The sequence below is a fragment of the Balaenoptera acutorostrata genome, chromosome 13 (genome assembly GCF_949987535.1).
Source record: "Balaenoptera acutorostrata chromosome 13, mBalAcu1.1, whole genome shotgun sequence".
NCBI classification, from domain to species: Eukaryota; Metazoa; Chordata; class Mammalia; order Artiodactyla; family Balaenopteridae; genus Balaenoptera; species Balaenoptera acutorostrata.
The window spans coordinates 57666613-57680917 of NC_080076.1; the positions used below are offsets into that span (position 1 = coordinate 57666613).

At 38.8% G+C, this 14305-nt stretch overlaps 1 protein-coding gene across 3 annotated transcripts in view; it reads right to left on the reverse strand.

The window, feature by feature from the left end:
* The window catches only part of MYOM1 (myomesin 1), a 138248-nt gene that overhangs the window by 13160 nt on the left and 110783 nt on the right, over positions 1 to 14305 (reverse strand). For all 3 annotated transcript variants that reach the window (XM_057526665.1, XM_057526664.1, XM_057526666.1), the window contains 7 exons: positions 13119 to 13225; positions 12957 to 13001; positions 7772 to 7908; positions 5135 to 5279; positions 4316 to 4375; positions 3949 to 4016; positions 597 to 710 (listed from right to left, as the gene is read on the reverse strand). In XM_057526665.1, coding sequence (XP_057382648.1) covers positions 597 to 710; positions 3949 to 4016; positions 4316 to 4375; positions 5135 to 5279; positions 7772 to 7908; positions 12957 to 13001; positions 13119 to 13225 — 676 coding nt within the window. The remainder of the gene's footprint in view (positions 1 to 596; positions 711 to 3948; positions 4017 to 4315; positions 4376 to 5134; positions 5280 to 7771; positions 7909 to 12956; positions 13002 to 13118; positions 13226 to 14305) is intronic.

A 14305-nucleotide genomic window follows, 5' to 3' on the forward strand; every position in this document is an offset into this window, starting at 1 on the left:
ATTTATAGAACTGACATCAAAACACACTGAACAAGCATTTAGCCATGTGAGCAATGAACAGTTCACAGGTGAACTATCCATCATAATCTGACCAGCTAGCAGTCCTGAGTTTTCTTCCTCTAAGGCTACAATTGATTTGAGGCTTAAAGTCCTTATCTTTTACTCTGCCTTCATGTTAAAAACTGATGAGCATATGTATTTGAAAGGCATGCTCTTTTAGACAAAAAGTAGATAAAAATCTATACTTAAGTGAATACTATGATTGTCTCTGTACCTTTAGGGAACAAGTTATCATGAGGCTTAAGAGCAAACAAAGAAAGATCCACTTAACTGTCCTGCCACTCACCCATCTATGAAAAAAACTAGCTCAGAGAGGCAAGAATTGTGGTGTCCAGCCAACATTGTTTGGATATCTGACAAATCCTTGCATATCACAAGGTGAGAGAAGCCTTTGTGTCCTTACAGGTTGCTTTTTGGGTGACATCAGGGCAGGGATCTTTGCCCGGGGCAAAGGAACACATAATCTAGTCTCTGTATTTTGGAAGAATGTAGGGTACAGAACTAATACATTACATTTTATATTTATAGTCACCTACCTCTGTTATAAGGAGGGTACATATACCGTCCTTAAAGTCATGCTTTTCATCCACTGATATCTCCCTTTCATCTTTATACCACACAATAAGAGTCTCCTTCTTAATATTTGCCACCTAGAAGAAAAACTGTAGTTATACTTCTTGAAATAAAGGAATGCTACTCTTATGAAACTAAATAATTCTCAATGTAGCATTGGATATAAGAAAAAGCATAGATTTCTAGAGGAATCAATTGAAAGCTATTTTAACTGATAAAGAGTTTAAAATAAAATGGATACAAAAGAATAAACCTAAATCAATAGCATCTTTATTTCCAGCAGAAAAAAATTTGTCTTTAAAATCACCTGGTGGACAAGAAAACATAGACACATACATACTAACATACAGACTGAAGTAAAAATAAAAATGTGAAAACCAAAGGAAGATAAATCCCGTCAGATTAAAATATAGTCTGTCACAAAAACAAATGACTTTATCAAAGTATCAGAATGAGTAAGCCCCAATCTATGGCTAAATATTTTTAAAAAGGTAAATGAAGCTTTGTAAATAAATGTGGAAAGGAAATATGTTTAAAATTATTTAATTAAAAATTTTCTAAAAAAAAAAAGTTTCCAGTTTTATTGAGATATAACTGATACAATATTGTATAAGTTTAGGGTATACAACACAACGATTTGACATATGCGTATATTGTGAAATGATGAACACAGTCAGTTCAGTTAGCATCCATCAAGTATGGTTTAATAAATTAATTGCTTAGCAATTTTTAGGAAACTCATTTAGATCCAATATCCACACATCGTATCATAAATTTCAAATGGGCAAAATGACTTCATATGACTAAAGGGATTTTAAGCTTTATCTACAATGCTTGAACTTTCTATGAAGAAGAGTATATTCATGTATTTCTTGTGTAACTAAAATTATATGAAAAAGTAAAGACTTCATACAAATCAAGAAAACAATCTCAAAGACCCCACTACATAATTGGACAAATGTATGTATGATTTCCCAAAGAGGAAATATAATTACAGAACAAACAGATGAAGAAAATGTTTGATCTCATTAAAGACAAGGAAATGTAAGTTTCAAAAAAGAAAAAAAAAATCTCAGCTAATACATTAACATAAGAACCAACACTGGTAACTGCAGTGAAACCAGAACACACAAACGTTCTTTATAATCCTGTAAACTGGTTCCTGGGTTGTAACTGTGTTACTAGGCAACATTGCTTATGATAAACATGCCCCGCAGATGGGAAAGCTACCACTGGACTGGGCGGGACTAGAAATGGACTCCTTGGCTTTGGGCTTCCCTGAATATACTCTTGTTATTCGGACATGGTCCCTGCGGGGAACCTGGAAGCTCTGCTTGGGGTGTTGTTACAAGAAGTATTGGCCCCTTGGGGCATGAGGGATTTTTTTAAAGCCATGGCGTTTCCTGTACCTGCCCAAAGTGGATCTTGTCTCCTTGCACCTGAGCTGTCACCTGTGGGTGGTGAAGGGAGTGATTTCTGATGTGGACTCCTGCAGGACAGCAGTGCCCAGCATGGCCTTGTAGGCCAGCTGGGGTTCTTGTCCATATTCTTTTGAGTAGACTAGTTCCAAGTGGGGCCCATGGTAGTCTCAGTGTCTGAATGTTTGGCTGCACATACTCCACTAACTCTAATGCAATATGTAAATTGCTAAATGTACATAAATTGCTATAATAATGAAACAAAGTACTGTGGGAGGACAGAGGAAGGTTCATTTTACCCAGACTGAGAAGGAGGAGGCCTTACAGAGGAGACGACTGAGTTGGGCCTTGAAAAAGGATTGTGTCAGAGAAGCTTAAAGAAGAAGGCCATTCGAAGTCATGAATACATAATGAATGAATATTCAGAACCTACTTCTAGGCTCCCGTGGTTGGTCAGGATCTGGGTAAGGGGCTGATTCTCTTGAGGAAAACCATCAGAATAGGGCTGCAGAGCTCACCTCCCAGAAGCCTAGTGCAATAGGAAGCACAGAAAGAAGGACGCACGGATGTGGGGGCCCCTGAGGAAGGGATGGTTTCTGGGGTGGGCAGTGTGAGGAAAAAGTAAGTAGGGGCACGCAGCCGTGGACAGTCAGGAGGAGAGAGAGGCGGTGCGGGTTTTAGCTGCTGCCTGAGAAAGTGTTTTTCAAGAAGCTCTGCCATTTCCTAAGAGGCTAAAATCCAGCATTGATTTTTCCTATACATTTCTGGTAGACCGCTGTTTCTTTGAATTTATCAGATCCAGCAGAGACTGGAGTATTTGCGTTCTGGCTTTTATAATGACAACTATGTGCGAAACGCCAAATCTGTGCATCTGCTTTGGAGTCACCGTCCACCATCACAACCTTCACACTCCAACCTCATCCAGCAGTTCTTATCCAAAAACGTTTGATGACTCACGCAGCTGAACACCATACACTAAGGTACATGATAATTTAGAATGTGATGTGGAACTTTTTTTTCCTAAATGTTTCAAAGGCCTAATAACATAATTGGTTGTGAGCTGCAAACTCTTTACCAAACCTCTCCCCTCAAGGGAGCACAGGGTTTTCAGAACCAGCAGCAGAGCTGCCCAAGACTCGAAGGTACTGTTGTGCCAGTCACACAATTTAGATTAAAAAAATTGCCAAACTTCCATAGAAACACAGTGTGGCTGGAATGATTCTGGAATAGATCTACCACTTAGAATGCGACGAAGATGATGTGAGATTCTTCTGAGATTAATAATTGAAAAAGAGCTGGTCGGGGGGGTTAGTGAGGGACGAGCAGGCAGAGCACAGAGGCTTTTTAGGGCAGTGAAAATACTCTGTATGATACTATAAGGATGGATACATGTTTTTACACATTTGTCCAAACTCATGGAATGTACAACTCCAAGAGTGCACCCTAATGTAAACTATGGATTTTGGGTAATGATGTGTCCATGTAGGTTCATCAATTGTAACAAATGTACCACTTTGATGGGAATGTTGATAATGAGCGAGGCAATTTGTATATAGGGACAGGGGTATATGGGAAATCTCTGTACCTTCCCTTCAGTTGTGCTGTGAACATAAAACTGCTCTAAAAAAGTGGTCTTAATGAAAAAAAAAAGGAGAGTCTGTCCTTATTAACTAGGGCGTGAGTAATGAATAAAAACTATCATCTTGACTTCCCATATTTTTATGTTGTTTTATTTTAAATATTTCTTACCAACAGTAACATTCAACAGTAAAGGCACGTCACTTATCATTTTGGTCTAAATGGAGGAGATAAAAAGTTGATCTTCCTTTTCTTCTCACATTCTATTTTATCTTTATTTCCCTTGTATCAAATTATTAGAAATTTATCTACTTCTTACCTTGCATTTCAATAGTACATTACATTCACCAGTCACTTCCCAGCTCAAATACTCAGTGAAATGTGGACCTATAAAATTTTAATGATATCAGCAATCAGCAATATTAATCATGAATGCAAAAATCCAAGCTCATTCTTAAATTCTAAGGTGATTTACATCTAAAGTGAAGTTTTAAAAATTCAAGATTTAGTTTTTAAATATTTTAAATGGATACATATTTAATAATAAATATTTTTTCAATTATTTTTATTAACCAGGGCATTATTAACATAAGCAATAATATTCATTTAATTTGTTATGGAAATAATCTTGGAATATTTTGTTCAAGAAATTGAAGTTTTCCTCTTTATTCACTGCCTATGTTTACCTTGTTTCCTGATCCATTCTTGACGCTGGAGTTCAGCTTCTTTCTGGAGCTTTTTATAAACTGAAAATTGAAAAACAAGGAAATATGAAATTGAGTTGAGTGGTATAAATGTACATGCCAGTCACTGTGCTAAGTGATTTATATTCGTTGTTATAACACTCATACACCATGACCACCCTATTTGTTTTCAGTATTCATAGATGAAGAAAAAGGCTTAGAAAGGTTAAGAAACTTGTTCAAGGTCATGAAGTCAGGAAATAGTGAAATAGCTTTGGCTATTGCAAACGTAGAGAACTGGCCAGCCTTTCCATTGTTTTATTAAATACCACATTTTAAATCTTGGTGGTTTCCACACTGGCTTATGACAGCTGCCATACAACCTAGTTCTAACGGATAATCATCCATTAGATTTGGCATGCTCTACTCTTGCATATTTATCTTCTTCATTTAAGTAATTTAAAGTAGGTGCACATTATAAGATAGTATCATAGTTTGTTTCTGAGACATAATATTGTCTTGGTTGTATTGCAATATCCTTCACTGGAGAATTTTAGTTATAAATACTTGTTTATATATGAGATAATTTAAGTGCAGTCTTGCCTGTGGGCCAGTGATAACTTTGGTGTCCTTTTAAATTAACTTTCAATTCTATGAAATGAAATACTATGGAAAGTATTAATTGCAAATTGCACTTTGAACATTGGAATCTAATCAAGAAATAATTTTTACTTCCTCCCACATGGTCAGTTTCGTGCGATGGCGTATTTGCATTGAAAGGAGTAGCAAAATCTTCCAGATACTGTTTCACAGAACCCTTACCATCTCCAATGAGAACAAGAGTAGAATGGCCAGTCGCTCTTCCATCTTGAATCTGGAAAGTATACGTGCCCTCATCCTCATACTGCAGCTTTTCCATAAACATTTCAATTATACCAGTGCTTTGGTCAATATGCATCTTATATTTCTTCAATGTGAAAAGTAAAAGAGAGAAATAAGTGAGATAGATAGGATGACAATAAGCCATATAAAATAAACACACAAACCCCAAAGTATCATAATTTAATAGTTTCTTGTTCACATTTTTTTAAGTGAGCAAAGTTTCAAAATCTTGTACCCAGAAAAAGGAAAATATTATGTGGAATATATGACGTTGACCAGAACTGATTACTAAAAGTCTGACATTTAGTTTTTTAAACATAAACTTTTGTTACCCCAAATCACAAAATGTTATCGAAAAGTTGTTTTTAGATTCCCATTTTTCTTTCCAGATTACATTATTTTCAACTAACTGAATAATGCAACAACTATAAGCAACGTGAAAGAAGTGTTTGTCTCAATCATTGCTATACCCCTGGCATGTAGCACATGCATGGAATATAGCAGCCAATTAATAAACATCTGCTGAATTAATATGTGGATAAAAATGCTTCTAAAGCATTGGAAGCCCATTTGCTCTTAATGAACAGAAATTGCCCTGCTAGACTGTGCTTATTTTATCATCTTCCTTAAGCAACTTTTTTTTTCAATGTAAAGATAAGTCTTAGTCCTTGGGCTTACAAGCACAATTCCATAACAGATTTGAACTAATGAAGTTTTCCTATAAAATGTCACAGAATGAAGGCTCAGGTCTGGGATCAACTCTGTGGTGCAATTCATGCCCTGGAGTTTCCCCGGCAGGGAGCCAGTCTTCAACAGAGACCCCTTTTTGATTAGCTTGCCCCATACCTTGGCTTGTGTCCCTCGCTCCTACCCCTGAGAGTAACCCCCATAAACCACTTGAAGGAGAAACTCTATTTCAGACTCTCCTAGGGAACCTGACCTAAGACAGTAATTTCCACCCAGTGAAACAGTATGATTAGAACAAATTGCAATGACAATAAACTGCTCTTCTAGTTCTGTGTGTGTGTGTATGTGTGTGTGTGTGTGTGCATGCGCCACATGCGTGTGTGAACACACAAGTTCTGTGTGTGTGTGCATGCGCCACATGCGTGTGTGCCCTACACACATGGGCACGAGTGTTCCCTCAATGGCTGTGGTGGCAGTGATGCCAACAAGGCTCTTCCTTCCTCTCCACTGGCCAGATGGTGATCACCACAGTCGATGAGAGCATTTTGAAAACAGGGAGGAGAGGGACCACAGTGGACCCATGTGTGCCTTGTTCCTGCTCTGCACAGTTACTACATGAGCTGAAAAGTAATACACTGCGTATTCTTCTGCTATTCATGTTACTCATTCTCCCTCTAACTAATGAATCCTCAAATATTTAAAAAACACATTTTGAGGAAAGGGGAATAGGTTGTTAATCATGGCCACAAACCACACCTCTCCCCCATCTTTTTAGTCTCCCATTTACACCCATGAGAAGACAGGTATGAGACAGGGCCCCTAAACCCAAGTTCTTCAGTACCACCAGGCACAAGCCTGATGCTGGCTCTACTGATGTCTGGGGAGGACAGATAAAGTGCAGATATTGTAACTCTATCTATAGAAACTATGTTTACATTAAAAGCAAAGAAATAGTAAATATGATATACATAATCACCTATGTAAATAATACACAAATTGGGACTTCCCTGGTGGCGCAGTGGTTAAGAATCTGCCTGCCCATACAAGGGACACGGGTTTGATCCCTGGTCCGGGAAGATCCCACATGCTGCGGAGCAACTAAGCCCGTGTGCCACAACTACTGAAGCCCGTGCGCCTAGAGCCCGTGCTCCGTAACAAAAGAAGCCACCGCAATAAGAAGCCCGTGCACCGCAACAAAGATTAACCCCCGCTCGCCGCAACTAGAGAAAGCCCGCACGCAGCAACGAAAACCCAACGCAGCCAAAAATAAATAAATAAACAAACAAATAAATAAATAAATTTATAAAAAAAAATACACAAATTGACATACACACATAGAAGTATAGAAAAAGACCAAAAGTATATATTAATATGTATATCAAAAAGTTGTAAGAATTTGTGGTTTGTCTTTTCTGAGTCTTTAAATTTTTTACAATAAGGATGAATTGCATTTTTAATCAGAAAGGCAATGAGATTTTTTTTTACATTTTTTTCTGAGCCATTAGAACAATTCTTCCATATGAAAAACCAAGACGCCACTGGAGTCTCTGATGTGAGTATCTGTGTTCAGGCAAGGGCGCTGGCCCCTCTGCCTTCAGTTTTTTTCATAGGTGACCAACTTCCTGATTTGCCTGAGACAGTTTTGGTTGATGACTGTTATCCTGGAAAAATTATTATTAGCATCTTCTTTCATTCTCAAAAGTATCCTAGTTTTGGATAATATGATATAATCAATCTATATTTTCTTCCACACTTTTCACACGTGAAATGATTTAAACCCCCTCACCCCACGTCCAGTGGTTTTCATAACAACTTATCTGCATTCTAATAGAGGTTTCCCAGCACATTCTACAATGATATGTTTAGAAATCTAAAAAGTGTAAAACCTACCGGCCCTTCAAAAATTTCCTTGTCATTAAATATGTAGTTGACTTTGGCGTTGCCAGACAGCTTCTCAGCCTGCATCCAAAACCGGACCTGGCCTTTCTCCAAAATTTCAACTGCCAACTCTGATTTAACTGGGACAGCTATGAAAGATAAAAATAAGAGTAGTAGTTATATTGGTAACCATTTGTATTGATACAGATTTTTCCAACAAGTGAAAAACAATGGAAGTGATGATGTAGCACCTTGCTTCTTTCAGTGAGAGCACTGTACAGAAAGTTTGATTTTGAGGGACAGTAGAACTGGGTTCTAATCCTGACTGTCATAGATGTCTTAACTATAAAAATGAGGAAGATGAACTGACCTCCCAGGGTCCTTCAGCTAACCTCTGTGACTCTCTACTGTGGCTTTGGTTAGCTTTACTTAGGGACAATAACAAAGTATGATGAAAAGAGTCTTGAGCTGGCCCCAGTAGTTCAAGGTCAGCTACTAACAAACTGTGATGTGAGGCAGTTCACTTCGCATCTCTGGGCCTCACTTGACTCATCTGTAAATGGATGGAATTGAACTGAATGTCTTAATTGACCAGGGTATTTTCCTGCTCCAACATTCTATGATTTAATTACTTCAAAATATTTGGAAAAAGAGTTCAATTTGATTTTTTTCAACAATTTAACTCACTTTGGAGGTTTTAAAAAATGTTTTAAAAAATGAATCTTAAGAAAGAATTAATTTTGATTACATATATAAGATGAACCAGCTTGTCATTTAAACCCTATCCATCCCAATGGTATACCAGTTCATTTAAGTTCTTAGATCAAGCAAAATTTTTCAGATGCAAATAAGCAAGTCATTATCAAGAAGCTATATTAAAATATAGCATGGCTTGCTTCACATAGAAAGTAAGGAACCATGTGATATCTCTGATTTACACCTGTATCGCTTAAGCCATTTGAACATGAGTGAAATTTTTAAAAGGTTGGCTGACATCTCTCAAAACCAGTTTCTAAATTTCTTGTAACTTGAAAATGTTCTCTACGAAGGCTCCTCCAAGCCAGCAGATCTGTATCAGAGGTGGCTCCTGGGCATCCTTTGTGGAACAAGATGGTTGTTTCTCAAAGTTTTGTAGTCCTTCACTTCTGTTAGGGGAAATCACCCTTTGCTTTCTCTCAACTATTCTTAAATGTATTTCAAAATTTTAGCTATGCTACATTTTAAATTATAAGCTTTAATTATAAGCTTGGTATAAACTTGTACAAAATGTACATTAATGTTTTTTGTATTTATCCTAAAACTACCCTTTTCAAGCTTCAAGGGATGCCTTTCCTTTGCACTATTCCATATTCATTGTGAAACTCAGTTATAGAGTCATTCCATGCAGAGCTGAAAGGAGGCTCAGACATCATCTACTGAGGGTGTCCCCTGTGGACAGAAAAGGGCCACACCTTGATCAAGGACAGTTATCTACCCCTGAAACCTTGTGTTCCTCACCTGCTAACATGGCTATTATCTGCCTCACAAGGCCACCAAGAGTGAATATGGTACCAGAATACACTGAGCCACTGTGAATAATGACCGCTGCTCGAGAAAGGAGTTTTCTTTCTCCCCTGATTTTACTGATAACAAAACTCAGCCTCAGGAAAGCTTAGTAACATATCTGGGTAGCAGAGCTGAGACCAGGGTTGTTCCCTCTATTCTGTGCTCTTATGGTCCTGGCCGTCCACTCTGAAGAACACTAGTGGTTTTCCAGTAAGAGCAGATCAGCAACAGACCCCAGGATGGTGAGAGCAGAGGCTAAGTTTTCTCCCTACAGGACGCTCCTGCTTGCTACAAGTAAGTCTTGAGGGGAATAGAGAGTAGGATCTCTTCCAGAAACATCTGGAAATCTCACTCTAGGGAATCTAATACATGAGTGATGCAGTTACTAAGAAGCTCAGTGTGGCGGTGGTGGGGAGGGGACACCCTCCCACGCTCTCCTGGAAGCCTCCAGATCCCTAATGTTCACGGTCCTCTCTGAGTAATGGGGCCATTGTCTGGGGAGCACTGGCCACCAGGATGCACACACAGAAACAGCCCATGTCCTGGTTAGTGTCAGACCACCTGGGCTTATGCCCAGGTACCAGCTGTGCACATCTGGTCTAATTACTTAACCTCTCTGTGCCTCACTTTCTTCATCTCTCAAATTAAATCACCATAGTAGTGACCCTTTTAAGGTCATTGTAGAGTATGATGACATTCTGTTTAAGCACCCTATAAACAGCATATAATAAATTAATATTTTGGTGACTCTTCCTTCAGTTGTTTAAACAATACCCTACAATCACCAATTGTATGTTATATTTACACCTAAGAGGACATACCAGATAGATATAATTTATGTATATGTGCTTGTGTATGTCTGTACTCTTAGAGTATAATATGTACAAGTGGGATAATAAGCAATCTCTACAAATAAAAAGATATATTATGCAGGATGTTTTTGTTTCCCTTTTTTTTTAGGTGAGAAGTGTATTTATTTAGAGAGATACACATTCTGTAGACAGAATGTGGTCCATCTCAAAAGGCGAGAGGCCTGCAGGATGTTGTTGATACTGAAGTATATCTCCCACCATCCCCCCATATACCTTGAATTTTAGATACACACACACACACACACACACACACGTATGTTTTTGATATATATATATATACACACACACATATATATTCAAATAAACTGCCTCTCTACACTGCAATTTAGCATCACTACTGGCAAGACAGACTAGGTTATTTTCTATTTTTAGCTTTATATATTTTTACTTTTTCCTTCTGCTCAGCCCTAAATTTCCTTAGGCTCTTTTCTCTGGCAGTTAATTTGCTCCAGCAAAATATCTGTCATTTGTAGGTTTAAGGCATATGTTTAGTGGTTTTCAAAATATTTTTGAAAACAGCTTAAAACAGGAGAATTTACTGTGCCAAGGGATAAAGGAAGAGCACACTCTTTATTATACTCTGTAAGAGACGAGACCAGTTAAGACCTTACAAAATCTCAAGAAAATGGCTTATGTGTCAACATATACTAAGAGGAAGTGGGTATAAATTGAGAAATTGGATATGCTGCTTTGACCCTATCATCAGATCTCTGAAAATATTCATGTAGTGACCTGGCTGATCCAACAGTGGTTGGGGAGATAAAAGTACTGGAGCTGTGATACTTTAAACCTTGCTTCAACGGGTTCACGGGAGCTCCCTACGGTTGGGAGAGTCATACCTGCACATCAGAGTTTTTAACACATTTTTGGGTTCTCTCTGCGCCGACCCAAATGCCACACCTGATCTCTAATAGTAGGGTACCTGAGTTTGCTGCTACCCCCTCTCCTAGAACCAACAACTAAAGCGCTTATGCTCATGTAGAATAAAATATTTCAGCATAAATGACAGTGACAGCAGGCAATTACTATCGGCAAGTCCATATGATCATTGAACTTCAGGGAGGCTGGGCACCTCCAGTTCAACAGTAACACCCCAACTTCTCTCATCTCCATCCTTTAAGCTAAATGTAAATGTTGCTTGGACCAGCTGTTGCCTAGACACTTTGTCAATATTTACTGTCTGACTAACTAGATTAGATTAGTAGGTGCTGCTGTTTCTGTCTCATGTTGTAGACAGTGCGAGCATTCACAGGCTCCGGCTGTGCTCGGCACGGTGACCCTCTCCTCCACTCCCCTCTTCATGGCCCTGGGAACATGAAGGGAGGACATCAGTGTGGCTGGCAGACAGTTCTTCTGCAAGTGGGTTTTTCTAGGTCACTCTTCTGTTTCAATTAACATTTATATTTTCCCTGAAGAGTTCAAGATTAACCAACGCCCTGTTGATTGTCTCTCACAGCCCTTCTATGTGGTGGGTGCTGTGAACAATTACAACAGCCATTCCGGGAAAAGAAACCAGGCAATGGGGAAATTGGGATGACGTGCTCAGGTTCACAGAGCACAGAACAAAGACAGTCCAGGCCAAACCTCTGCCTTCCATACAATTTTAAAAAGAATAACTTTTAAGACACTATTTTGGTGTTACTTTTCCAGTTTGATGGTGAATAAGCTTACAGACGAGAAACAAACGGTTCTCCCCTAGAATTCAGAAAGCCTGCTTTCTGCATTCACACTCCACAGGCACCCCACTGTGCTTTGTTGAATAAAGCTGGTTTTGAGAACATTCCAGCTGAGGCCAATAGTCACCAACACCCAGCCTCACCATCAAACATGCATTCCTTGGGAATGTGAGAGAGGTCAGACAACTAGTTTTAGAGCAGTGTTTGTTTTTCAATCACAGCTCTGCTGAGAATTTCAGGAAAGCTGTAGATCCTCGCCCTAGAAAAATGCACATCTACAAACACACAACGTTTTGCGTATAGTTTGGGGTCAGGGTATAGTTCCCTGGGTTCCTGAAACTCCTGTATTAGTGAAGAATTTATATTTTAGGGATTAAGGAATGAAAAAAATTCCTGATTTAAAAGAATGAGTGATGCTATCACTCTTTGTTTTTTCAAACTCTAAGGTGTAACTTTCTGGATGCTTCACTACTTTGGCCAGTGGGTACCAATGGGCAAGAGATCCTATCAGGCCAGTGGAACTTTCTGAGTATCATTTCAGACTTCTTTCTCTTGGGTATCAACTCTGGAATTTAATCTTTTATGTAGAAGGTGCTTCATTGAAAGGTTTGTAGATAGTTCATAGGGATTCTTTTTCTGATCAAGGTATCTTTAGCTTATTTTCCAGGAGTTTACAATGTTAGGTACTGTCTTTATTTAGAGGTATGGTTCTTCTATTAAATGCTAACATTCAATTGCTTAGGAAGAGATCAGTTCACCTAAAAGACATACAAATTAATGTATCTAGGAGATATGTGTGTGTGTGTGTGTGTGTGTATAAAGTTCCAAAATATGTAGGCAAAAGGTGAAGAATGTAATTGGTCAGCTGTTACACCTATGTAACCCGATAGTGCTCTATGTAACAGAGCATGGGATGTATCTTCTATGTTAGTGTTCTTTGTATCTCTGGAGAACAATGACAAAGATGAAAGCAGCCCTTCGGAAAGTGCATCTGCAGCTACCAATATATGCTCCATTATATGTTCTCAAGAGCCTCTTCTCTTGATCCTGTCAGATTTGTGTAGTGGGATGGCTAAACTCTGTGAATGTATTGTGGACACTTACTTGGGAACTTGTGTTCTTGGCTGAGAGCAAGTAAACGTTTCAATTCTGTAGGGAGAAAAAGAGAACAATTAGAGCTTGAACTACTAAAACAAAAGTTACTTGATCCTGGAGAATCACTGAGAAATCAAAGCAGACTCATGAATGAACTGATTTTTCACTTACCTTCCTCATCTATCAAGTAGCTTGACGCTATTCCATCAGTGTCTGTTACATCGCAGGAGTAGATGCCCAAGTCTTCCATCCCGAGGTCTTTGAAGGTCATTTTCGTCCTTCAGAACAGAATAATTTTATAAGAAGAGAGGCCGTGTGGGGTCTGAGGACCTGCACCCTGCCCGGTCTCTAGGCATTTGCACGTCCGCTCCCTTCACCTGGAGCACTTGTTCTGTCCCCCTTGCTGACCTAAAGCCCACTCATTCTTGCTGCTTCTGGGAAGACTTTCCTGACCTCCTCCTATGGGCTGATGGTGACGGGAGGGGGAGCTGGTACAAATCTCCCATCCCCAAGCTATGATGCATATCGATGCACATCCCAAATAAAGATATTTTTAGCTGATCAACCCTTGCTGGGCAGCCTGAAATTTTTCTTCTTCATAGGGCAGAACCTCCCGATGCCTCTCTTATGTCAACCCTGCACTTCCTGTTTTGGAGGTTATCACATGGCACCGGTATTGCCTAGTTCATTAACTATATACCTCCACTGATTGCCTTTTGGGACGAGATCTGTTTTGTTCACTGTTGTGTCCTCCAGCCTCCATACCTTGTCTGGCACATAATATGTGCCTAATAAATACTTGTGGAATGAATGAATGAATGAATGAATGGGCCAGTCGTCTAGTTCGCTTTGTTTTCTAACTTTGGTGAGTCACATTGCTGGTCAGGGTCTAAGATCACCCAAACATTTATAGGTTAGTCAAGGAAAAAAAATTTATAGTTTGATTGTCTTTCCTTTGACCAAAATTATGTTTCACTTCAAGGACCTTACAGCATAGTTACAGCGGAACGTCTTTTAATTATTAATATATTCAGTATTTCCTTGCTGTTTTCCAACAAAATTACTATTTCTTTATTTTTGAGCTATATTGGGCTTTTGTAATAGAAATAATACTTAGGAATATTTTGCTTTACCAAATATAATCCAATCTGGTTGGCACTATAAAGATATGAAGCTTGATAAGTAAGGTGAAATAAAAAGAAATCTTGAGGCTGAAAGGAAGTAACAGATCATAAAATTAATCTCCTTCACTCTCTTCTATTTTACAGAAAAAGAAATCCAAGGTCCATGTAATTAAAAGCTGCCCCAGGTCACACAGCCGGCTCCTGGTAGAGCTGGGACTAGAGCTCATCTCTCCT